The 26185-nt window shown below is 51.5% G+C and overlaps 1 protein-coding gene and 1 long non-coding RNA gene across 4 annotated transcripts; one reads left to right on the plus strand and one right to left on the minus strand.

Moving 5' to 3' along the window:
* Positions 1–4904: 4904 nt before the first annotated feature.
* On the minus strand, positions 4905–7517 carry LOC106695015. Of its 2 annotated transcripts, none has more exons than XR_002827064.1 (3): positions 7151–7252; positions 6337–6501; positions 4905–5333 (listed from the first exon to the last, which is right to left on the minus strand). It is a non-coding gene; the product is annotated as an uncharacterized LOC106695015 (long non-coding RNA). The 2 variants fall into 2 exon arrangements; XR_002827063.1 differs by lacking the exon at positions 7151–7252 and adding an exon at positions 7278–7517 and having other exon boundaries at positions 4906–5333.
* A 272-nt stretch (positions 7518–7789) lies between these two features.
* Positions 7790–24695, plus strand: IP6K2 (inositol hexakisphosphate kinase 2). 2 transcript variants are annotated; one of them, XM_006106117.3, is made up of 6 exons: positions 7790–7943; positions 17119–17441; positions 19377–19599; positions 20415–20590; positions 23262–23437; positions 23861–24695. In XM_006106117.3, exons 2-6 carry the CDS (start codon positions 17240–17242, stop codon positions 24359–24361), a joined length of 1278 nt encoding a protein of 425 aa, XP_006106179.1. In that variant the 5' UTR covers positions 7790–7943; positions 17119–17239; the 3' UTR covers positions 24362–24695. The 2 variants fall into 2 exon arrangements, with proteins under 2 accessions (XP_006106179.1, XP_014303609.2); XM_014448123.2 differs by lacking the exon at positions 7790–7943 and having other exon boundaries at positions 16991–17441.
* The last annotated feature ends 1490 nt before the right edge of the window (positions 24696–26185 follow it).

The raw sequence follows: 26185 nt of genomic DNA on the forward strand, positions 1-26185 counted from the left end.
CAGAAACTGGTAGCTGAACCCTCAAAGCCAAACTGGCCTTGCTTCAAGACTTTAATTACTTAAATATGGTTTGACCTTTGTGGTTTTTGTGGTGGTATTGCTATGAACAGGTAAGAAATGTCAGGACAGCCTGGCCGGCATGGCTCAGTGGTTGAACATCAACCTCTGAACCAGGAGGTCACGGTTCAATTCCTGGTCAGGGCACAGGCCCAGTTTCAGGCTTGGTCCCCAGTGTGGGGCGTGCAGGAGGCAGCAGATCATGATTCTCTCTCACCATTGATGTTTCTATTTCTCTCCCGCTCCCTTCCTCTCTGACATCAATAGACACGTATTACAATAATAAATAAATACGGGGGAGGTCAGTTGGTTGGAGAGTCGTCCCAATGTGCAAAGGTTTTGATTCCCAGTCAGGGCGCATAGAAGAACCAACCAATGAATGCAGAAATAAGTGGAACAAATCTTTCTTTCTCCATCTCTCTCTAAAATCAACTTTAAAATTAACAAACATATGCCAGGACAGCCTCAAGATCATGTTGTCCACAGTCTCCACCCTAAGGAGTGGACGTCGCATGAGGTTTTGCTTCCTGTGTATGTTGTGCCAGAAAGCTAGAGATTTGTTCTATCAGAGTTACCTGAATGGATCCTCAGCTGTCTTATTGCGTCAGTTTTATAACAACAGAATTAAAACAGTCACAACGTGGTTAAGGAAATGGTGGTTTCACAAGGCATCATGGTAAGTGTGAATGTTGCTTCCCTTACTCGTCCTCCCTGCAGACAAATGCCCCATCACAGATGATGGCCAGGAGTGTGGACTGTTACCTAATTTGGGGATATGCGAACAAAATGTCGTGTGTCCACCAGGAATGTACTGGACAGCCAGCTGTGAATTCAGACCATGCTAACCAGGTTCTGAATTAGGATGTCAGAAGTTAGGTCTGGCTCAGCTCGTTTGTTCAGTGAACAAATCTCGATGACCTGCTGTGGCCATTCTGACACTATGGACACCCCTGGAGTCAGCAGGACTGATGTACAGCGGTCCACTGAGCAGCCGTGGCCCCTTCCTCGAGTGCTGTTACCCTCCGTCTTTCTGGGCGGACGTGGACAGCAGCCCCAGGCTCCTAGTTCAAGGATGAGCTGGCTCCACGCCTGTTGTTGCCCTTGGCCATGCTGCTCTTCTCTCTGTGGGCTGCTGTGGCCTCGGGAGAGTGAGTGGCTTTTTATGTTGTTATTTTATGTGGTGGTTTTTTTATTGATTGTTTTTGTCATCCTCACCTGAGGATATTTTTCCATTGATTTTTAGAGAGAGAGGGAAAGACAGAAATAATGTGAGAGAAACACATCGATTGGTTGCCTTCTGCACAAGCCCCGACCAGGGCCCATGCCAGGGAGGAGCCTGCAACCAAGGTATATGCCCTTGACCATAATTGAACCCGGGACCCTTCAGTCCGCAGGCCAACGCTCTATCCACTGAGCCAAACCGGCTTGCTGAATTATTTTTTTTATGTTTTTATTGATTTTTAGAGAGGGAGGGAGAGAGAGAGAGAGAGAAACATCAATGATGATGAGAGAATCATTGATCGGCTGCCTCCTGCACACCCCACTGTGCCCTGACTGGGAATTGAACTGCAACCTCCTGGTTCATAGGTTGAGGTTCAACCACTGAGCCACACTGGCCGGGCTTTATTGATTTTTAGAGAGAGGGATGGAGAGAGAGAAACATCAATGAGAAACCGGCTGCCTCCTACACGCTTCCTCCAGGGGATCAATCCCACACCCTGGCATGGAACCCGTGACCTCCTGGCTCAGGCCCACCCCTTCCTCCTCTGCAGAATTGCACTGAGCCCAGGGTCAAAGGTCACTGTGTGTTCTCTTGGAAGCCAGGACCCAGCATCTCCTGGCCAGGTCCTCCAAGGCCCGGGGTGAGGCGGCAGGCGTGTGCGGTTGGTATTTTTTTCTAGTAAACAGGTGAAAAGGAAGCGCGAGAGTCCAGACCCCCAGCTAAGCAAACCAACATTTGCAGCATAACATCTGAGCTTCCTTACTGTGAACTGGACATTTTCATTCTCAAAATGGAAGGCGGGGCCTGAGTGGACATGAGTGCACATCCCCATGTCCAGACAGACGGCGGAGCAGGGACCTGAGGCTGGGCTCGGCCTGCAGGGCAGATGTGCATCCGCCCGGGCAAGTTGGATCAGCCCTTGAGTTACCTTGGGTCACCTTGGACGCTGCCTCCCGTCCCAGAGCTGTGCCGCCAGCCTCGGCTCGGAGTGAGAGGTGAGGCTACACGGGCTCAGATGCCCCAGGAATAGGCCTGGGCCCAGACAAGGGGTGGTTGTCCCGGGCAGCTTGGGAAGCCAGAGCATCTCCCCAACCAGGACGGAGCTGAGCGGGGAGAGGGCACGTGACCCCCAGACCCTGAACTCGTATGTCGGAACTGAAGGCAGTTTCACGCAGCTGGCCTGAGGGGAGCCCACAAGGATGAGTTGGAGCCTCTTTCTGGCTGGCTCCTCTGGGAACAAGGAGCCAGGGTGACGGGTGGGCACCACACCCCGCCCATTCCCCTGCCCTGGGCATGCGGTCGGGAGCTGGGGTCCAGTGGCTGGAGCGGTCTCCCCTCCTGTGCTCCCAGGGTGGGCTGTCCTCCTCCCTGGTAAATGGGTAAAGCTAGTTTATAACCAAGGGCCTAGCCTCCGCGACCGGGAACTGGTTCCAGGGTCTGGTTGACAGCGTGCAGGAAAGGCCCGTAAGGGTGTTGTGTAGTCCGGCGGCATAGCTGGGTGGCTGGTCAGGGCACATGCCCGGCTTGCAGCCTCCATCCCTAGTGTGTGTGGTGCGTGCAAGCGGCAGCTGACCAGGGATTCTCATCATTGATGTTTCTCCCCCCGCCCCCGTCTGAAATCAATAAAAATATTAAAGAAAAGAGTGTTGCTATGACCAGGCTGGCTTTCCAGCACAACGGGGTTCCCGAGTGCCCCCCCTCCCATCCTCACTGCCTGCTGGTGCCAGGGACTGGGTGTGCTTCCAGCGCCTCCACCCTGGCCCGGAGGGATCTTTTTCTTGGTAATTTTCCTGCCTTTTGTTCTGGAAAAAAAAAATTCTTAGGAATGATTTGCCGTCAGCCCCGCCCCTGGGCAGACATCCAGGCTGTGGGTGTGGAGGGTGGGGGTGGGGGACACACAGGGTCGCCCCTGCCCTGGTGGAACATCGTGTTCCCTACAAGCATCTGCACGTCCAACCCAACCCTTGAGCCGGCGCGGGGGCCACTGGGAGTTCTTGAGGCCAGAGAGGGTGGGGTTGAGCAAGAACGGCTCGTTCCGCTTAAGGAACAGGCAGGAAAGGGGTGTGGAGAGATGCTGATCGGCTATGCTACCCCCACCCCACCCGCCAGGGCTGCTCGGGAGGGAGACGAAGTGCAACAAAGGCTGCCCAGCTGCCGTCTTCAGGCAAAAGGGCCGCCTCAACCTCCTGGTCCAGTTCTTGCCTCTCCGGCTCTGGACGACCTCTGGCCCTGACCCATTCCCGCTGGGCCTGGTTCCTTCATCCCTGAGGCCAGCTCTCTCACTACCTCCCTCCATCTCCAGGCCCCGTAGGGCTTGCTGCCTGCCCTCGGCCCTCCATCATCTCTAACCTCTGGTGCCCCTGCCCCCATCAGCAATGGCCTCCCCTGGTTTTTAGGGAGAAAACAGGAGCCACAGGCCAGAAACTGAGCCTTTCCTCTGCTCCCACCGCCTCCTGGAGCGCCTGCCCCATCGCTCTCCCTTCAGGGCAAAAGCCTTGATGTTTGCCTGCGGTTGTCTCCACCAGGGCCCATCCCCGCAGGCCCCAGTGACGTCCTCAGGCCAAACTCACCATGGTGGGCCCTCCCTCCCGCCCAAGGACCATCTTCTCAGGAACGTTTACTAGGCGACCCCGTTAGTAGTCAATCCGCATCATTAACCAGGATGGTACCGGTTAATAATGTGGATACCGGTTAATAATTCGGATTCAGTAATCAAAGAAAACACGATAACTTCTTTTCTTTTTTAAAAAATATATTTTATTGATTTTTTACAGAGAGGAAGGGAGAGGGATAGAGAGTTAGAAACATCGATGAGAGAGAAACATCGATCAGCTGCCTCCTGCACACCTCCTACTGGGGATGTGCCTGCAACCAAAGTACATGCCCTTGACCGGAATCGAACCTGGGACTCTTCAGTCCGCAGGCCCACACTCTAGCCCAGCCATGGGCAAACTACGGCCCGCGGGACGGATCCGGCCCGTTTGAAATGAATAAAACTAAAAAAAAAAAAAAAAAAAGACCGTACCCTTTTATGTAATGATGTTTACTTTGAATTTATATTAGTTCACACAAACACTCCATCCATGCTTTTGTTCCGGCCACCGGTCCAGTTTAAGAACCCATTGTGGCCCTCGAGTCAAAAAGTTTGCCCACCCCTGGGCTAGCCACTGAGCCAAACTGGTCAGGGCCTTTTTTTTTTTATATAATATAAAATTTTAAAACTATGTGGACTATTATAACAAATACAGAAAGGTGCATAAAACAAAGACATTATACTTAATGATTTCTCAGAGGTCAAACACAAAACAAGAGTCAGATGAGCCCTGGCTGGTGTGGCTCAGCTGGTTGAACATTGTCCTGTGCACCGAGAAGCTGCTGGCTCAGTCCCCTGTCAGGGCACAGACCCAGGCTGTGCGTTCAGTCCCAGGCTGGTATATGGGAGGCAACCAGTTGATGTTTCTCTCTCTGTCTCTCCCTCCCCCTTCCTCTCACTAAAGACATATTTTTAAAAAGGACTCAGATGGCCCTGCTGACATGGCTCAGGGGTGGAGCATCGGCCCATGAACCAGGAGGTCACGGTTCGATTCCCGGTCAGGGCACAGGCCCGGGTTGTGGGCTGGATCCCCAGTGTGGGGTGTGCAGGAGGCAACCAATCCACGTCTCTCTCATCATGGATGTTTCTCTCTCCCCCTCCCTCCTCTCTCTGAAATCAATAAAAAAAATATGTTTTAAAAAAAGGACTCAGATGAAGCACCCTGGAGGGCCCCGCAGCCCCTGCGGTCCAGCAGGCTTCCTCTCCGCTCTCTCCGAGGTTTGGGTCAGGTGGTCATTGCTTCCTTGGTTTTCTTGACGGGTTTCATCGCCTAAACGTGCCTCTGAAAATCGCTTTCTTCACAGTTACACGCCTGTAATTAGACACATGAGGAGCGCGCTGACTGCTGGTGGTGAGCAGTCTTCCATCTTCTCCCCTTTGCTTGCTCTTGCCTCTTCTTTCACCCTCACTCTCTGGAACCAGTGGTTACAAGATATTCATTCCCTGGGCTTCTCCTTGCTCCTGTCATCGTGGAATATACGATTACACAGTGGTTTGTCTTTGTTGTATACACTTAGGTCATTTTAGACACACTTTTCTGCATCTTATTTTTCTCACTCAGCCTGACTTTATGGTAGGCCCTTCCAAACCAAGTGCTATTATTCCAATTCTTTCTTTAAAAAAAAATTTTTTTTATTGACTTCAGAGAGGAAGGGAGAGGGAGCAAGAGATAGAAACATCAATGATGAGAGAATCATTGGTTAGCTGCCTCCTGCACGTCCCACACCGAGGATCGAGCCCACAACCCAATACAGCAAAATAGCATACATATCAAATCGCATATATATCACATATTTATCAACATATGTGTAACTCCATCTATTGAAAACGGTGACTTCCTGGTTCATAGGTCGATGCTCAACCACTGAGCCATGCCAGCTGGACCATGCTGTGTCCATTCTTGCCCTGTCCCAGGTGCCCAGGCCAGGTCAGCCCTTGGTAAGCACTTATGGAACGAACGAAGAGTGAATTCATGCCGGTGCTGCCCCAGGGAGACCCTGCCCTGTCCAGCCTCCACCCGCACAGGGGAGCCCTGGCATGGGAGCCTGGAGGGCCGAGAGAGTGAGGCAGTGCCTGGCGGGGAGGCCTGAATGACTGGTGCCTGTCGGCCTTTTATTCTGAGTCCACAGCACCTGCTGCAGGTCCTGAAGCCTCAGCGGGGGAACGGGCAGGAGCTGGGCCTCCTCCTAGCAGCCCCTGGGTGTGAGAGGCCCAACCCCGGGCTAGCCTAGATCCGGCCCCTCTCACCTTGCCCCCGCCTCCTGCCACACCATTTAACTGCTTTCCCGTCACCCTCGTCTCTCACCACCGCTTGGCATGCTTTTTATTCAGTCAGTCAGCATGCATTTCTGGACCTACTTGGTGTTTGAGGTGCTCGGGCTACATTCATGAACAACGGGATTTCTACCTCACAGAGCTCACCTTCTAGGGGAGGAAGCCAACGCGGTGTGAGGACAATACTTACATAAATGACTGGTAGCGGCTGTGGAGGAAAGCAGGGCAGGATGAGGGGATCACACTGAGGGGCTCTGGGGTGCAGTCCCGGTTCGGGGAACAGCTGGCCTCAGTCCCGGAGCCTGAAGAATGCACCGTGTGATACGTGGGAAACCCGGGAGGCTGAGCAGTGGGGCTGGAGGGGAGCAGAGGAGATGAGGAGGGGAGCAGAGAAGGAGGAACCCCAGGCACACCCCCTCCTGGGGATCAAGCCCACAACGCGGGCATGTGCCCTGATGGGGAATTGAACCAATGACCTCCTGGTTCTTAGGTTGATGCTCAACCCCTGAGCCACAGCGGCCGGGCAAGGGTAAGCTTTTTTTAAAAAAACCTGTTTTTTGTTTATTGCTGTATTCCCACCACAGAGCATACATGCTCATAAATATTTGGGTTTTGTTTGTTTGTTGTTAATCCTCACCCGAGGATATTTGTCCATTGATTTTTAGGGGGAGTGGAAGAGAGAGGGAGACAGAAACACATCGATCAGCTGCCTCCTGCACGAGCCCCCACCAGGGCCCGGGCCCTGCAACCAAGGTACGTGCCCTTGACAGGAATCGAACCCAGGATCCTTCAGTCCACAGGCCGGCGCTCTACCCACTGCGCCACACCGGCCCAGGGCTAAATACCTGTCGGATGAATTCTATCTGCTTGATCGCACCCCTCTGAAAACCACCCACACGGGGCTGCAACACTGGCGCCTTCACGCGAAGAGCAGCGCCCAGGTGGGGAGCCCCGGCCCTTCTCCGCAGCACCAGCCCCTCCCTGGCCCCCCCAGGGACACCCACGTTCACTCCGGGGAGCTCGACGGGCCAGCACCGCGTCCAGGACACTGAGCCTCACACAAGCCCCGCCACGTGCGGCGGGGCGGGACCTGGGTGGACACGGGGCCACCACCCACCAGTCACAGCAAACCTGAAGGCCGTCCTCCTGTCCACCCCTCTGTGCGTCGTCGTTTCCCGCCCATCTCCACCCAGACCTCGGTCCGCCGGACATTAGACACGCCTCTATCCACCGTTCACAGCCGCTCTTCGTCCGTCTTTCTGTCCATCCATCAGGACCAACTTCCCAGTTTGCTGACAAATGACTCAACGCTGGCACTGAACACCCCGCATCCCGGGGAGCCCCTTAGACTCCGCGTGATGGTGAGGTTGGCTGACCCGCCCGCCCCGCAGCCAGCCCGCCCTGCACCCGTCGGCCCGAAGCCCATCGGTCCACCCACCACCCAACTGACCTCCTCGGACACCCGTCCAGGGGACGTAACAAGGCCCCGCCCCCTGCCCCGCCCATCGCCCCGCCCCTCCCGGAAGCTGCTGCGGAGAGCCCCGGCACCCTAGCAACAGCGCTTTTCGGACCACCCAATCCGCGAGCGGGGCTCCTGGTGGGAGCCAATAACGAGGGTCGCCGGGAGGGAGGCTGGGGGCGGGGCTCGGCCAGGCCGCCGCCATCTTTACGGGGGAGAAACAATAGGACGGAAGCGCCGCGGGCCCGGCCGGGGCTCCCCGTAACGCCCGCCTCGCCTCGCCTCTGGCTTCGTCGCCCCGAGAGCTTTGAGGGAGACTTTCTCCGAGCCGCTGTGGGGTGAGGCTTCCGGGCCTGAGGGATCCCCCGGGCTCTTTGGGGGGGGCTCGCGCTGTTACGGCGGGGCGGGGGCGGACGGCGGGGGAGTCGCGGGGCTTCGGGGGCCGTGTCTCTCGGGGTCATTTGAGGGAGACGTTCTCTCTCCAGGTTCCGGGAGGGGAAGGGCTACGCGGGTTTTGAGGGGCAGGGTCTCCCTTGCTTGTTGGGGGGCGGTCTCTCCCCCGGATGTTTGCGGGGTGCAGGCCCCCCCCCGGTCATTGAGGAAGCCTCGGGCCTCGGGGCGCATAACCGCGGGGCATTGGGCGCGGCCGCCTGTTTGAGCGCTGAGCCCCGGCGCCGCAGGTGCGCTTCCCGGGGGCGGCCGAGGCGCAGCCATTTTGAGGGCCGAGTGGCCGTTGGGCCCGTCAGCGGGCGTCGGGGAGGACGCCGCCGCCACGTCCTTCCCCCGAGGAGCCCGAAGGCGCCCGGGGGCGTCCTCTCTGAACCGGCTCGTGGGCTTCAGGAGAGGACGGGGAGGGCAGGGGCGGTCGGGCTGCTCGGAGCATCGCCTCCTGGGGATCGCGCCCGCAGCCCGGCTCCGCGCTCCGACCGGGAACCCAGCCGGGACCGCCTGGTTCCGAGGTGGCCGCTCAGCCCGAGCCCCACGGGCCGCGGGGGCGCGTTCTCCGGGCCCATCGGCCTCCCCCGCGGCGCCGTCGCGTGGGGTCGCCGGCCGCTTTGCACGGGCGGCATCCGAAGGGGCTGTTCCCTTCTCGGTCCGACTCGGCCTCACGCTCAGAGCCGGGAGGGGAGTCCCCGTGAAAGGGGGCGCGGAGGCCGTGAAGGGGGGGCGGGGAGGCCGGCAGGACCCGGCGCTCGCAGGTGCCGGGCCGGGGCTGGAACCGGCCGCTGCTGGGGACAGAGCAGCAGGAGCGCCCTGGCCGGGCCCAGGTGGGCGGGGGGGGGGGGGGGGGGGTCCTCCCCCGACGCCCGAAGTTGGTGGGCGCCATCCGGGGCGTGTTTCTCCCACCGGGGTGTTTGTCCCCCGCTTCCTCTCTTCCTCTAAAATCAATAAAGACATAGCCTCCAGTGAAGATTTCGAAAACAAACAAATGCAACAACATTTTGGTAGCAAAATGTACACAGACCAAGAATAAAAGTTGCCCTAACTGGTTTGGCTCAGTGGATAGAGCGTCGGCCTGCGGACTGAAGGGTCCCAGGTTCGATTCCGGTCAAGGGCATGTACCTTGGTTGCGGGCACATCCCCAGTGGGGAGTGTGCGGGAGGCAGCTGAATTGATGTTTCTCTCTCATCAATGTTTCTAACTCTCTATCCCTCTCTCTCCCTTTCTCTCTGTAAAAAATCAATAAAATATAGTAAAAAAAAAAAAAAAGAATAAAAGTAGTCCTAAGAAAACGTACTGAAACCTTTGAAAAGCGGTAACAAAAATGTTGCAGGGAACCAGTTTTATGATAGTTTCTACAAAGCACCATGATTACAGTAATCTTGATGAATTCTAGTATTTAAAATATTTGTCGTGCTTGCATGTTTTAGCAGGGTAACATTTTAAGTGAACTAAGATGCTGATTTCCACCGGTTGCTGCTGTGGGGTTTATATAATTGCATCCTGTAACCTGGTGTTAAGTATTGGAAGAGAAATTTTGGGGGTAATGTTATTGTTTTAACTTTAGCCACTGTCAGCATTAAAAAGAGGGCAAAATTAGCCCTGGCTGGTGTGGCTCAGTGGATAGCGGTCGGCCTGCGGACTGAAGGGCCCCGGGTTCCATTCCCGTCAAGGGCACAGGCCCGGGTTGGGGGCTCAATCCCCAGTTGGGGGCGTGCAGGAGGCAGCTGGTCCATGATTCTCTCTCATCATTGATGTTTCCATCTCTCTCCCTCCCCCTTCCTCTCTGAAATCAATAAAAATATATTTTTCAAAAAGTGGGCAAAATTAATGTTCTATCATATTTGACATAATCGGCCAGTTGATTGCTTAGTAACTTTTCCTTTGGAGGAAAAATCATTTGAACTGTTAACTGTTACTCCAATTGGTTTACTTGCTTTGTGATTTGAGAGTAGAATTCACAGTTATTGTTAGAAATCAAATGAATGAGACCTAGGACTAGAGTTGGTATAATTGTAAAATGAGCTGAGCAGATGTAATAGACTTTTGTGATTCAAGGCTTGTAAAGTGACAGGTGGACTGGATAGCAGCCCTGCCCCTGCCTGAGCAGTGGATGTGTGAGGAGGGGACAGCGCTGACTGATGAGCTTGCTGGTGCCCTTGCAGGAGGTGCCAGAGCTTCTGTGAGCACCAGAGCTGTCACGTATCCAGGCAACTGGGTGGAGCCTGCGCCTCCGAGGCCGCTCGCTGAGGTGAAAATTTTCCATTGTTGGGCTCCTAAAGGGGATGCACTGGGGAGGAATATCCCCTTTAATTCAAGTTGCTTCACCTCGTGAGATAATCACCTTCAGTTGAAGATATTTTTGCAGATGATCACACTCATGTGATGACGTTTTAAAGCATGCTTTTGTTTTTATTATTTATTTTTTAATCCTCACCTGAGGATATTTTTCCACTGATTTTTAGAGAGTGGAAGGGAGAGGGAAAGACAGAAATATTGATGTGAGAGAAACACGATAGGTTGCTTCTTGCACTTGCCCCAACCAGGGACCCTGGGCTGGGGAGGAGCCTGCAGCCAAGGTATGTGCCCTGACTGGGAATCTTGGATTTATGCGGAAATGCATGGCTGTCCCTGAAAGTCTCTGGCATCAGGGGTGCCTTCCCAGGAGAGAAGAAGCCCTTCTTTGACCAGGATGGTGACTCAGACTGACCTTGGTGCAAATGATGCAAGATTCTCAATGTGAGGCCGAGGAGCTCCGTTAGAATGGATGGGAAGGCAAATACCGCCAGTGCACTTGTATATAGAAATTGTTACACTGCCATTATGACCTTTAAAAGTATATTTTCTGAGTGTTATAATACGTAATTATGAAAATTTTATAGATTAAAAAATGTATAAGTAAAATTCCCTTTATTGAAGTATAATTTCTCTACAATAATGTCAATTTCAAGTCTATAACTTGATGAGTTTTGACAAACTTATATAGTCACTGTCCCAGTGACTGCATGGACTGTGTTCACTACATCTGAGAGTTCGCTTGGGCCCCTTTGCAGCCAGTCCTATTCCCCTACCTCTGTTGCCTGGCAACTGCTTATCTGCTGCTATGGTTTTGCTTTTTCTAGAATTTCAGATAAATGGAATTTCGCAGTATATCTTATGTGACTGACTTTTTCTACTTAACATAATGTTCTTGTGATTAATCTTCTTTTTGCACGTATCAATACATTCCTTTTCATGAATATTCCATTATACAGATATATGGCATACCACAATGTGTTTATTCATTCACCTTTTTGATGGGCATTGGTTGTTTCTACCTTTTGGCTATTATGAAGAATGCCTCTATGAACATTCTCATGTACAATTCTTTTTTTTTTTAATCTTTTATTGTTGAAAGTATTACATATGTTTCCCCCCCCCCATCTCTTCTAGACCACCCCCCACCCCTCATGTACAATTCTTTGTGTAGACATTTGTTTTTATTTCTCTTAGGTAAATACCTATGAGGAAGATTGCTGGGTCATATAATAAGTATATGTTTAACTTTATAAGTGGTGGTAACTTTTTGTATTTCTCCCAGCAGTGTTTGAGAGTGCCAGTGACCGACACTGGTGGTGGAGTTGTGGGGGGTGTGGATGTGTGCAGTGCCAGGCTGCGGCTCTGGGGCCATGGGAGAGCTCACGGAGAGGAGGGGCCGGGGGGTGAGGGTTGCTTTCCCGCCATCAGGCTGGTGGGCTCACATTGTCCCCTGTGTCTGCCCAGACTTGGGGCTTTTCTGGAGGCAGCGTCGCAGCCCCAGCAGATCCCTTTTGTAGCCTCATTAACAAAATTCTAGGTATGTGAGCTAGGGGCCCGGGGCCTGTCATGAGTCATAGCTGCTTTATTTGTAGTATTTTAAAAGTTAAGAATATTAATAAACTGTTTCCAGGAGATCCCTAATCCAGTTTAATAGATTTAGGGGAGTGAATTGTGGGAGAAAGCTCTGTCCTAGCCCAGGATGACTCCTGCTGCGTGTCTTAGCTGTTCATAGTTTCGTGGACAAATGTGTGAGGTAATACAGAAAGTTAAACATAATATATCTGAAACCAGTGTTGTATGGTATCCCGTAGCTCTCTAGATACAGGGCTTATCCATTGCATGGACTTCACAGTAACCATTACTACCCCAAGTTCTTGGGAAACTAGGCCTTAGACCAGCCGTGGGCAAACTACGGCCCGTGGGTCCGGCCCGTTTGAAATGAATAAAACTAAAAAAAAAAAGACTGTACCCTTTTATGTGATGATGTTTACTTTGAATTTATATTAGTTCACACAAACACTCCATCCATGCTTTTGTTCCGGCCCTCCGGTCCAGTTTAAGAACCCATTGTGGCCCTCGAGTCAAAAAGTTTGCCCACCCCTGCCTTAGACTCAGATGTTTGAAAACCATTAAGCGACCCCATTGCTCAAACCGCATGTGGAACAGGAGAGAGTAGCAGGGGACGCAGAGCAGGTGCTTGGGGTACTTTTCTTTGGAGGCTACGAGAGAAGTCGATCCTTCATTTCCCTACAGGGATAGGGCCTGTAAGGGCCCGGGGAATATGTTGTAGAGTGAAGACATACTTATGTTCCTAAAGAGAGACTGAACACAGTTGAAATAAAGGAATCACAAAACAGGACTCACCTTCCTTGTGCAGTACATTGACATTTATTTGTTTTTCCTTTTTGATTAAAACACTAATTTGATTACTCAGCCCACAGAGTAGAGATCTACTCCAGCCCTCTCCTATTTTAGAGATCAGAAAACAAGTCTGTAAAACTTAATGGGGATTTTCTCCAAGTCATCCAGTCACCTCACTGCAGTATAATTCCGCCTCCCACTGGGAGTTTCCGCTGTCGTCAGACTTGGCTCAGGTGAGAATGAGCCTTATTTTTCTTGCCTCTCTGCTCAGGATGATGATGACTCTCCGGGGAGTCGTGTCCTGGGGACTGCCAGAGCTGGGTGCTGCGGGGAGGGGTAAGGTGCCGCATCATCCCAGCAGCTGTGGGCACACTGAGGGCCTGGGAGGAGGCAGGGACCCCCGCCTGGCCTTTCAGCCCCCAGCCACACCCAGGAGCCATCCTCTATAGGGAGCTGCTCAAAGGACTTGTTTTTGTTTGTTTTAGGTTTGTCATTGGAGGTGGGGATGGATAAGAAACGTATGGAAAGATAGTTTTCTTCTGAATTGAATACGTTTAAGGAATCTTGAACAGAGGTGGAAAGGGATTTGTGTTGTTGTTAGCATTGCTCTGATAACAAAAGTAGTTTTGTACACTTTTGGAAAGGTTTTTGGATTATGTTTCTAAAGCCTGGCCCATGAGGGGTGTCTTAGACGTTCACAATTTAATAATGATGGTACCCGGTTCCTGCTGGGGTACTAGCAGTCTCACCATGAGTCAGTCTGTAGGTTTCCTTTGGAATTGATCTTATTCACCAGGTCTTTTCAGTAGGAGAGAGGGAACCACCCTCCTCAGATCTTGAGAAGGGGCGTGTGTGGCCAAGCATCTCAGAGCGCCACCTTATGGAGAGAGTCTGGAATGACAGGAATGTGCTCACCCTTAGAGCTGATGGCCTGTGTTGTGTCTTGGGATTCCTTAGCACATGCCCTCCTGAATGCTACTCGGATGATGAGAAGGTAGTGCCAGGTGAGAAATCGGGACCTTTGGCCCCGGCCGGCGGGTTCAGTTGGTTGAGCATCGACCCATGAACCAGAAGGTCACACGGTTCGATTCCCGGTCAGGGTCATGCCTGAGTTGCAGGCTTGATCCCCAGTAGGGGCTGTGCAGGAGGCAACTTGATCAATGCTCAATGGTTTTCTCTCACATCAATGTTTCACTCTCCCTCTCCCTCCCTCTCTTACTACAGTGAATAAAAACGCATTTTAAAAAAATCAGGACCTTTGGTTTTCTACACTTTGCATGTAGGGAAGCTTTTTAATTCCTACCCCTTGAGTTTAATTGGGGTCCACAGCCTGTTTTCTCTGAAAGGAAGAAATGAACACCAGTGTAAACTCTGAAAGGTTATATAGTCATGTGCCACACAGTGACAGTAACAACAGACCACATCTATGACGGCTGTCCTTTAGGATTATAATAGAAGTGAAAAGTTCCTCTCGCCTAGTGACCTCTAGCCATGTGAACATTGTAGCACAACACATTACCCACACGTTTGTGGTGATGCTGGTGTAAACAAGCCAGCTGCCAGGTGTATAAAAGATGTTACTTACAATTATGTACAGTGCATGATGCTTAACAAGATAATAAATGACTGTCACTGGTTTATATATTTACTATGTGGTACTTTTTATCATTATTTTAGAGTGTACTCTTTCTGCTTATTTAAAAAAAAAGCACAAAGGTTTTCTGTAAAAATATGCATGTTTTGCTGGCATCAGCTTCATACATCTTGTGTTTACAGCGCCTCTTGATTACATAATTTTCTCTTTTTAAAAAAAAATATATTTTATTGATTTTTTTACAGAGAGGAAGGGAGAGAGATAGAGAGTTAGAAACATCGATGAGAGAGGATCAGCTGCCTCCTGCACATCTCCCACTGGGGATGTGCCTGCAACCAAGGTACATGCCCTTGACTGGAATCGAACCTGGGACCCTTCAGTCCGCAGGCCGACGCTCTATCCACTGAGCCAAACCGGTTTCGGCCATAATTTTCTCTTTTAAAAAAAAAATGTTTTTATTGATTTTAGAGAGAGAGAAAGAGATAGAAACATTGATAAGAACACCTTCTGCACACCCCCTACTGGGGACCAAGCCCACAACCCAGGCATTGGCCCTGACCAGACTCGAACTGGGGGCCTCCTGGTGCATGCGTCAATGCTCAGTCACTGAGCCACGCGGCTGGGCGCGTAATTTTCTCTTGTGTGTGATTTAATCTCGTGTTGTTTTGCACAGTAACATGCTGTACAGGCTTGTAGCCTAGGAGCAATAGGCTGTACCATACAACCTAGGGGTGTGGTGGGCTGTACCATCTAGGTTTGTGTAAGTGCACTCTGATGTTCGCACAGTGACAAAATCGCCTACTGATACATTTCTCAGAATGTACCCTTGTGTTCAGTGGCGCATGGCGTGTTTTATAAATAGGTACTATAAATACATAGTGAAAGCACTCTCGTAGGACACGCTAAATGTCCCAAGTACGGAGGAGTGCTATGCCAACGCAGAGGCACTGGCCCTGGTGGCTGCCATGTGGGAGCATCCAGCAGCTTGAGGTTCATTTGGGAGCTGTGCCTTACTGTCTCTTACTGGGGATGAGTTTGCTGCCCTCCCCGAGTCAGCTTCATTGTTTGCAACAGGGAGAGTAGCATCTACCTCTTTGAAGGTATTGTGAGGACTAAATGAGGTTTGATCCTGCAGTGAGTCTGGCACATAATAGGGGCTTTACCCCCTTTAGAGGACAGTGGGCACATCTCCCGCAGGCCATCCTCACCACCCCCATCTCTGTGGGAGTCATGGGAACCAGAGGAATACTCAGTAAGAATCCCCGTACGGAAACTGAAGGGTAGCCCAAGCCCTGGAAGTAATGCTAGGAGTGACTGTCGGCCGTAAATTACAGACAGAAAACAGACTTGCCCTAACACTGTTAACAGTTACACAGAGGAGGGCCTTGCTGCGATCCAGGGTGTTTGGGAATGCGAAGTCAGCTGGAAGGCCCTGGCCTCAGCATGGGAGCGAGCTGTGATTGCCCCGGGAGTACAGCTTTGGTTGAAAGGCCTGTCCCAGCTTTTGGAGATCAGGATAGAACTGATAAAAATAGTTGGTGACCTAGAACACTGTATCTTTTAAAGGGAGTCGGACAGCCTTGACCAGTTGTTTTTAGATACAGACGTTAATCATTAAAGCAGGGGCCAAGCTCCACTGCTAATAAGGGTGCTGGGGCATGTATTTGGCCTTGGATAGGGGCAGTGTGTTTGGACGCCCTGGGGAAGCAAATCTTACTAGATGGCGTGGAAGCAGTTTTTCCCTTTAAGTGCATTTTATAAAAACCTAATTAATGACCAACAGTGAACATGAATGTAAACTAGGATGATGTAGGTTTATCATCATCTATAATAATAATCTATAATAATAAAAGGGTAATATGCTAATCAGACTGAACATCATTCCAGACGTCCTTCCTGATGAAGCCGGGGCTGGAGGGAAGCCAGCCTTCTCCCGGGTGCCTGCAGGCTGCCTGAGGGAAGCAGCCAGGGTCCGGGTGCCTGTGTGCGGCCCAAGGGAAGCAGCCCAGGTCTGGGTGCCGGAGGGAAGCCGGTGCCGGCAGCTGGGGAAGGAAGGCCTACTCTTGCACGAATGTCGTGCATCGGGCCTCTCATTTGTAATAAATGTGCTGCACTGGGGGGGAGTGTCATGCATATGTGGGGGCAGGTGGTTATATGGGAAATCTATCTTCCTCTTAATTTTGTCTCGAACCTAAAACTTCTCTAAAAAGTAGTTTATTGAAAAATATATAATTAACAAAGAGACTTGGACATCAGTTACCTTCAGTTTAACAATTTTATTAGAAAATAGTAAGATTTAATCGGAATATTAGGTTTGAAATGATGACTTTCCCTCATTGTGGCTTCACGTTTTGCCCTGCACTGTCTAAGAAGGGCTGTTTGCAGGGGTCCTCAAACTTTTTAAACAGGAGGCCAGTTCACTGTCCCTCAGACTGTTGGAGTACCGGACTATAGTTTAAAAAAAACTATGAACAAATTCCTGTGCACACTGCACATATCTTATTTTGAAGTAAAAAAACAAAACGGGAACAAATACAATATTTGTATTTGCATGTGGCCCGCGGGCCGTAGTTTGAGGACCCCTGGTTTAGAGGCACCTAGAGTCAGTCCAGCCCCATCCTGTAGGCCTCGCCCAACAGGCTTTGTTTGTGTCTGCGGGAGGAGGCGGGGCGGTAGAGGGTGATGTGGGCGGGCGCTCTGCGTGAGCTCAGTCTGTTTGTCTTGCTGCTGGAGGTGGAGGGCTTCAGGGCAGATGCGGCTCTAAGGCAGATGCCGTTCCCAGGTCACTTCCAACTCCTGCCACTGTTTGCTTCCCGCAGAGCGTCCTGTCGTGTGCGACCAAGGAGCCAAGGCCAGACACGCCGATACAAACAGACGGAGGACGCTCTGGCCGCTGGGCCCTGCTGCCTCCCCCTTCTTCCTGTTGCTTGCCCCTGGAGGATGAGCCCAGCCTTCAGGGCCATGGACGTGGAGCCCCGCGCCAAGGGCGTCCTGCTGGAGCCCTTTATCCACCAGGTCGGGGGGCACTCTTGTGTGCTCCGCTTCAACGAGACGACTCTGTGCAAGCCCCTGGTCCCGAGGGAGCACCAGTTCTACGAGACTCTCCCCGCTGAGATGCGCAGATTCACTCCCCAGTACAAAGGTGAGCACCCCGCTGCAGGTAGGGGTCGCCAGCGCCTGGCGAGGAGATGTGAGGCGAGGAGATGTGAGGCGTGGGGACCTCCGTGGCAGCCATACCCAGAGCCTTCACCCCTCCCGCTCACTCTGTGTTTTCCCTCCGCCTCCTCCTCCTCTTGGCCCTCAGCCCAGCACCTCACACCCTCAGTTTGCAAGCCCTGGTAAGATTGCTCAATTGTCTTTTGTTTTGTGGATTGCTTTGAGTTTATTTTGGTTTTTGGTGAAAGTGTAGTTGTGTTTTATGTTCAAGTGTCTCTTGATCGCAGTAACCCATAGTCTCCATGGAGGGACAGCGGGGGAAGACTCTGGGAGGATTTTGCCCAGAATACTGCGGCCGGCTTTTTGTCCTCCAGAAAACCAGAAGCCCTGGTGATTAGGTAGGCTCGGGAGCAGGTTGAGTCAGATGGAATGCAGGAGTGGGAGGCCTGTGCTGACTCGCTGAAGCCCATGACGGAATGTCCCTGACATTGCCATGTTACAGCGACCTTCTGTTTCACAGATGGTGACTCTGCCTTTTTATAACGCATTTTGGGGGGACATCAGCAGCCACCAGCATGGTGTGTGCTTTCCTGGGGAGGTGGGGTTCTTTGAAAATTAAGGATGAATCCATTAAGGAAATTAATGTAAAATGTGTATTGTCTGATTAAACAAAAGACTCTTGAACAACTTAGGCTCTTCTGGGACTGTTGAAACACACTTTTTGAAGACAGAATGTGCCGGGCACCTGTCTGTTCTGAATATGCATGTGTGTTGTGGTGGGGGCGGGAGAGTTGGGGGCCCTCACTTGGTCCTTCTCTGTTGTTTTTTCCAGGACAAAGCCAAAGGCCCTTTGTTAGCTGGCCGCCCTGCCCCTTTTTTCCCCCTGGTTCTTTCCCCATGGCCACAGGGAAGTGTGGCCCCTGAATTCCCCGCCCCGGCTCCTGTGCGCCCAGAGCCGGGGACCACCTCAGCAGTGTCGTCTCTCTCTGAGCACGCATTCCCCTGCAGCGGGCGGGCAGCAAGGACTGAGCACATTGTGTGATCCTGGGCCAGAGAGGTCTGGGAGGAGAGGTGTCCGGCCAGTCGGTTGTAAGGCGCTCGTCGACACCTGCTGAAATGCTGCCAGTTGACAAACCCTCCTCAGAGACTGACTGATGACACACGCAGGTGCTAGAGACTGAAGGGGGAGAGAGCTGCTCTCCAGGCACCACCATCTGTACCCCCCGCCCAGCCCTATTTGCCTTGTGTTTATTTTGTTCTTTTGTGATATGAGATCTCAAGAGACCAATAAAATAACCTTTGAGAAGGACAGAGGCTTGGGGCGCCCACCTGTATGGGGGTGCTGCAAGAAGCCTCTGCTAGGGTGTCTGTTGTGCTGTGTGGTTTGTTTTGTTTGCTCCTTTATTTTGTTTTGCTTGCCCAGTCTCTCCTTACCCTTGGATGCTTCTTACCCCTCAGGCACACCTGTGTTCCCCGTGTTCAGGCTCTGCTATGAAGCAGGCCTTGAGGCCATTGGAGTTTCTGTTTAGGGCATTAAAAATCCCCACAAGATATAAAGAGCAAATGTTTTACACCTCTCTTAAGAGTAGAAGGATTACATAAAAATTAATAAACGTTTTCAATGATGGAAAAGTGTGTCTTGTAATTCTTTGGCTCTTGCCTTGTTGAGTGCATCAGAGAGGAAGCCTCGGTTGTATTTGCTCCCTAATTGCTTGTCTGTGTGGTGTCATCTCTTCTAGTGTTTTGATATTTGTTAGGTTTGCAGATGAGTTTGGGGCCTCTGGCAACAGAGAGACTAAGGAACAGGGTAAGAGAAAACCACAAATGTTACAATCATGTTATTTATAACATATGTGGAATTAAAAGTTCTCTCTGCTTCTGTGCAATTAATAGTCCTCTCTGCTCCTTACCCCCCTTCTAGGTGTGGTATCTGTGTGCTTTGATGAAGATGAAGACAGGAACTTGTGCTTAATAGCATATCCCTTAAAAGGGGACCATGGAGCTGTGGACAGTGTAGACAGTTCAGACTGTGAACCAAAAAGTAAGCTCCTAAGATGGACAAACAAAAAACATCATGTCCTGGAAACAGAGAAGACCCCCAAGGACTGGGTGCGGCAGCACTGGAAGGAAGAGAAAATGAAGAGGTGGGTATAAGCTGAGGGGAACCCTGAACTCTGGGAGGGAGGTGGCGGGGGATCCTAGTTGCAGCTCAGTGCCCTGGACCTAAGGATGCACTTCGTGCACTTAGTAGGTGCCTTGTCACTCAGTGGCATGCGTAGCTTCTCTGCATTACATTGTGACGTTTGGAGAAGTGGCTGTGGTGGCAGCTATAGAAGGATTTCCGTCACCTTCCTCAATGCCAGTCCCTGTGCTGCACCCTGGGGATGTAGCTGTCCTAAGACAGCCATGGGTTCAGGTTGGTCACTGATAGTGGGAGAAAATGGTCTGCTGGGCATCCCCTCAACTCAGGAGTCCACTAGGCGGGGCCTTCTGAGTGCCACACCTTGGAGAGCTTGTAAACATACCAATTGAGGCCTGTGTAGTAGTAGTTAGGCTGGCTTATGGCCATGGAGTTTCAATTTCGATTTCCCCAGTCTCCAGCTTTCAGAATCAGGGAACCTGGACGTACCAGAAACCAGGGTGGTACTGCCTTGAAGAAGGCTGTGTAGGCTGCCTGTGGGGCTAGTGGGGAGGCAAAGGCTGTTCTTGCATCGTAGGTTGTCCTTACTGTAGAAAAACAGTGGCTGGCCTCTTAATAAAAAAAAAAAGAAAAATCACCTTTCCTGAGGTATAAAAGACATACCAGTGACATGTACCTTTTTAAAGTGTTTGATATGTACAATGAAACCACCATATCAAGACATCAAACTTCCCATCACTCTACAAAGTTCCTTTGTGCTTCCTTTGGCCCTGAATTTGATAAGACAATGTGATTTATTGATTCTTTATCTCTTTATAGCCATAAGTTAGAAGAAGAATTTGAGTGGCTAAAGAAATCTGAAGTCTTGTACTACAGTGTAGAGAAAAAGGGGAATGTCAGTTCCCAGCTTAAATACTACAACCCCTGGAGCATGAAGTGTCACCAGCAACAGTTACAGAGAATGAAGGAGAACGCAAAGCATCGGAACCAGTACAGTATCCTTTGTTTACAGGGCATCTCTGTCTTGGGGGGCGGTGGTGGTAAGGAGCCCCTTGGAGCTTGGAGAGAAGGGTATGAGCGGTTAGTCCTGGTTGTGCCGGGATACCACTATGTGACAGCTGTGCGCAAAGTCACTGCCCTCAGGCCAAGGGCTGGGCTGGGAATGCAGATGAGGGTGCGGTTTGAGAGCTTTTGGGGGATGAGCGGCTTCTTAGTTAGGGACCAGTCTGCACCAGGAGGCCTTTAGCCTAGAGTGCAAGGGGCCGGTCGTATTTGAGACTCCTACAGAAGTCCCCAAACACTTCCCTGCCAAGGGTCAGGTGGGGCAGACTGACCTGCCCATCCCCTTCTCCAGGCTGACCCATGAAGCAAGCACGGGCCGCTTTTATCTCCCTTCTTACCCACCACGCTATGTGCTCATTGATTATTTAAAAATATGTTTTTATTGATTTTAGAGGAAGGGAGAAGGGGGAAGAGATAGAAACATAAATGATGAGAGAATCATTGATCAGCTGCCTCCTGCACGCTCCCTCCTAGGGACTGAACCTGCAACCCGGGCATGTGCCCTGACCATGACCTCCTGGTTCATGGGTCGATGTTCAACCACTGAGCCACACCATCTGGGCTTGATTTTTTTTTTTTTATAATCCTATGGGGGGAAATTCCTCAGAATTGAGTGTGTGTGGAAAAAAAAAAAATTGAGTGTGTTTTATTTTTAACATTTTATTAGGGAAAAATTTAAACCTGTTAAAAATAGTACATGTTGAACCTTTAAGTACCAATTACCCAGGTTCGGCAGGAAACCCACCCATGTCATTTCTGTGTACACCCAGCACCGACAACTGAACTGTTTTGGAGGCAAGTCTCAGGTGTAGCGTTGCCCCTGTGTACACCAGCATGCATCTCTAAGAGATAAGGGTATTTATTTATTTATTTTTACATATTTTTTGAAATATATTTTATTGATTTTTTTACAGAGAGGAAGGGAGAGGGATAGAGAGAAATATCGATGGGAGAGAAACATCGATCAGCTGCTTCCTGCACACCTCCTACTGGGGATGTGCCCGCAACCAAGGTACATGCCCTTGACCAGAATCGAACCTGGGACCTTTCAGTCCACAGGCTGGTGCTCTATCCACTGAGCCAAACTGGTTAGGGCGAGATAAGGGTATTTAAAACATTATTACCATTGCTATTCCTGAAAAAGTGGACAGTAATTCCTTCCTATGAAATCCCTAGTTTCTGTCCAGTTTCCTAATTGTCTGCTGAGTAAGCTTTGTATTGATAGTCTCCTTGAAGGGGGATGTAGATGAGGTTCACGTGTTGCTTTTGGTTGACATGTGTAAGGTTTTCTAAGTACCCTTCTTGTTTTTTCTTAGAAATTTATTGCTGAAGAAATTGGGTCTCCTAGAGTTTCCCACTATCTGGGTCTTATTGATTACATCCTTTCGGTATCTTACATGTTACTCCGTCTCCTCTGTTTCCATTAAGTTGATCATTTTATCTACAGGCTTGATCAGATTCAGGTTCAACTGGGGTGGGGATGGGGTGGGGACCAGAGCCTTAGACATGGTGTCCACCGGGAAGCATGGTGTTCAGTTGCCTTTTCTTTTGTATGGTCCTTAGATCTGTTTTTTTCATTAGGTGACTTTCTGCTTTTGACAGTCCTTCATTCATAAGCTGGGATCCTACTATAAAGAAAAACTTTTCCTCATTAACTACGTGCTTATCCTGAGGTATACTTTATATAGGAAAAGCAGATTAAATCCTTCATTTATTAGAGATGTATTTGGAATAATGAGTAGGTTTCTTGACATCCTCCAAAGGTTTCCAGTGAGTTTTTTAGCATAAGTATTAATCCATTAATTTAAACATATTTGACATGTTTCCGTTCATTGCAGTTGTCTTTATTGATGCTCAAATTATCACACCTTTGCCAGTAGGAGACTTATAAAATAAGCTCCTGAGTCCCTTGGACACAGTCACAATAGTCTGTAATAACTGTCTTACTTTCTGGAAAGAAGTCCACGGTCATGTATGTTTCCGGCTCCAGATGTGAACTTAACCATCCCTCTGAGGCAGGGGTTGCAGACCTTTCCAGTTAAAGGCCCAAATAGTAAATACGTTAGGTCTTGCAGGCCACATACTCTCCGTCACAACTCTGTCGTTGTGGCATGACAGCAGCCATAATAGTAAATGAATGAGTATGGCTGTATCCCAATAAAACTGTTTATGGTCACTGAGATTTTAATTTCATTTTCATGTTTCATGACGGAATTGTGTGTTGGGGTGGTCATGCATCTGGTCATTGTTTCTAGACGTTTTTAGTGTATGCAGCTGGGAAAGACACATTTATTTTTCTTTAAATATATTTTTTATTGATTTCAGAGAGGAATGGAGAGAGTGAAAGAAACATCCATGATGAGAGAGAATCATTGATCGGCTGCCTCCTGCACGCCCCACTGGGGATTTAGCCCGCAGCCCGGGTGCCCTTTAGCCCAGTTGTCAGCCTTGGTCTCCCTGTGTGGGAGATGGCAGGACTGGTGGGCCCTCTGTCGTGTTGGGCTTCTCTGGGCACTGTGTGCAGGCATTGTGCCCTGGGAGTGGAGTGCCAAAGGCCCTTGCAGAGCACCTGCTCTTTAGAGGGTGTTTTCCTTAACCACTCAGAATTTATCTTACTGGAGAACCTCACTTCCCGATATGAGGTACCTTGTGTCCTGGACCTCAAGATGGGGACACGCCAGCATGGTGACGATGCTTCAGAGGAGAAGGCCGCCAACCAGATCCGAAAATGCCAGCAAAGCACCTCTGCGGTCATTGGTGTGCGCCTGTGCGGCATGCAGGTGAGGAGAGCTGGTGCATGGTGTGGGCTGCCGCCCCCCTACCTTGGCATAGTCCTATGTTTTCTCAAAAGAGACCAGATTTGACTAAATCTAACACTTTCTGGTTAGAAAAGAAAGCACGCATGCCTGGGTCATCCCCTCTGGGGCTGGCCTGGCTGGCCGAGTCCAAAGTCTGTGGACAGGAGGGGGCGGGCAAGGCAAGAGGGTTAGGTCCTCTCCATCAACCACATACTGAACCCGGAGCTGGGGCAGGACCCACGTCAGAGGGTTGTATCCTGGGTGTTGATTGGCAAGCACAGTGTCTCCTGTGACTCAACAAGTTGGAGACTCTGATTGATGCAGGGCTGTTGTTATCCCAGCCACGCCCCAGGGGCCCGGCTTTGAGGTGGCTGTCAGCCCTGACCTGCTGGTCTCCCCCCACAGGTGTACCAGGCGGGCAGTGGGCAGCTCATGTTCATGAACAAGTACCATGGCCGGAAGCTGTCGGTGCAGGGCTTTAAGGAGGCGCTTTTCCAGTTCTTCCACAACGGGCGGTACCTGCGCCGCGAGCTCCTCGGCCCTGTGCTCAAGAAGCTGGCGGAGCTCAAGGCCGTGCTGGAGCGACAGGAGTCTTACCGCTTCTACTCCAGCTCCCTGCTCATCATCTACGACGGCAAGGAGCGGCCGGAGGTGGCCCTGGACTCGGACGCGGAGGACTTGGAGGACCTGTCCGAGGAGTCCGCCGACGAGTCTGCGGGGGCCTACGCCTTCAAGCCCCTCAGCACCAGCTCCGTGGACGTGCGCATGATTGACTTTGCACACACCACCTGCAGGCTGTACGGCGAGGACAGCGTCGTACACGAGGGCCAGGATGCTGGCTACATCTTCGGGCTCCAGAGCCTGATAGACATTGTCACAGAGATCACTGAGGAGAGTGGGGAGTGAGCTGGCCGACTACCGGTCCCGGACCCTCCGTGTCCCGGGCACAGCTGTGCTGCGTCGGGGAGGAAGCCAGTGTGGCCAGGGGGTGGCCTCTGCAGCCTGGAGCTGACGCACAGAGGCCTCGAGTCCCGCCTGAGCGAGCCCCACCGTGCTCCGAGTCTTTATTTATTTTAACTGTTTCTTCAACATTCCATGTTTGATGAGCAGATACCTCTTTCTTCCCTGAGTGTAAATGTCCTAATACAGACCCTTTTGTTAATTGTACACAGTGCTGCTGTCATTTTTTTTTATTGAATTTATTGGGGTGACATTGGTTAATAAAATTATATAGATTTCAGATATACAGTCTATAACAACATCATCTGTATATTGTGTGTTTATACCAGCCCAAGTCGAGTCTCCTTCCATCACCATTTGCCCCCTTCCCCTTTCTAACCCACCCACCCCCGTCTTTCTTGCCAGAGGCAGACAACCAGCTCCCCTTCCAACCCTCAGAAGCCTCCTCACCTGTGACCACCACGCTGGCCCCACAGGATTCTCCTTGCCACTGCCCCCTCCGTGGGCCTTCGAGTCACCACAGCCTCCTGGCTTGGTCCTCAGTCTCTTAACCTAGCACCCTGAGGTAACCCCCAAAGGACCCCGACACGGATCACCTTCGCCAATTGCTGTGGGGTCCGCTAGCCGAGTGTCCCGGCGCCTCTGGAGAGAACTACACTGGACTCTGGACGGGTCTTTCCTGCCCTCATGCAGCTTAAGCCAAACCTGGCAGCAGCTCATTGGCTGGACATTGTGATGTCAGAGGACCCGGAACCAATATCAGGGCAGCCACCAGGCTCGGCTGCTGGCAGCAATGGGCTCTGTGGTGAAGGGTCCCAGGAGATGGCTGTGCCATGAGGGGTGTCCTGGGCAGGTTGGCTCTCTCGGCCTCACCACCCGTCACCATAGTATTCAGCCCTGGGCCCCAGCAACCGGCCCGTCTGGTCCTTCAGCCAGGACAGCCCCAGGAGAGCTCCTTGTGCTCGGTGCTAGGAGGGCTTCTGGGAGGAGGTGTGTGTGGCAGGAGGTCTTGAACTGCAGAACCAGACACCAGGGAGCAGAGGGTCTGAGTGCCATATTTTAGCAAGTCTCACCCCTCCCCTGGACCCCCGGCATCTCCTCTCCAAGGCCCAGTATTCCTCTGTCCACGACATCCAAAAACAGGCCGCGCGCACACCCTGGTTTGGTTGGGCCCCCAACCCTGCTCCCTGGCCCAGGCTTCAGTGGAGAATGTGGCTGGACCAGCCGGGGCAGAGATGGGAGGGCCCCAGAGACCCCTCCTGCAGACCCTCAGGGCCTCTCCTGGGACTTCAAAGACCTGCCCTTAAGGCTCCAAGGCACCCACGCCACCCTCAGGGTGACACCTGTAGGTCCTTAAGGCTCCATGGCACCCACTCCACCCTCAGGGTGACACCTGTAGGTCCTTAAGGCTCCATGGCACCCACGCCACCCTCAGGGTGACACCTGCAGGTAGCTGGGGAGCGGCTGATGCTGTGAAGGAGGGAAGTGGGTCCCCGGCAGAGGAAACGGACCACGCGATGTCAGAGCCCTGGCCCCCGTTGCTCAGGGGTTGGATGGCTGGCCCAGGCACCCAAGGGTCAAAGGGTCGCAGGCCAGGGACCTGCCTGGGCTGCGGTTCCCTCCGTACCTCGCGTTGGGGCTCCTGTGGGAGGCAACCAGTCGAGGTGTCTCTTTCACATCCATGTTTCTCTCCTTCCCTCCCTTCCACTCTCTGAAAAGGGAAAGAACATCCTCAGGATTAAAAACACAACGTGAGCGGAAGGGGAAGCT

Source organism: Myotis lucifugus, unplaced genomic scaffold (genome assembly GCF_000147115.1).
Source record: "Myotis lucifugus unplaced genomic scaffold, Myoluc2.0 scaffold_768, whole genome shotgun sequence".
In the NCBI taxonomy this organism is placed as follows: domain Eukaryota; kingdom Metazoa; phylum Chordata; class Mammalia; order Chiroptera; family Vespertilionidae; genus Myotis; species Myotis lucifugus.

Excerpts from the sequence above, each read along its gene's own strand:
- IP6K2 (XM_014448123.2), top strand. The coding sequence starts at position 17,069 with ATGCCGTTCCCAGGTCACTTCCAACTCCTGCCACTGTTTGCTTCCCGC. Across the intron at positions 19,600-20,414 it reads AAGGAAGAGAAAATGAAGAG|CCATAAGTTAGAAGAAGAAT; the intron begins GTGGGTATAAGC and ends ATCTCTTTATAG. Across the intron at positions 20,591-23,261 it reads AAAGCATCGGAACCAGTACA|AATTTATCTTACTGGAGAAC; the intron begins GTATCCTTTGTT and ends TTAACCACTCAG.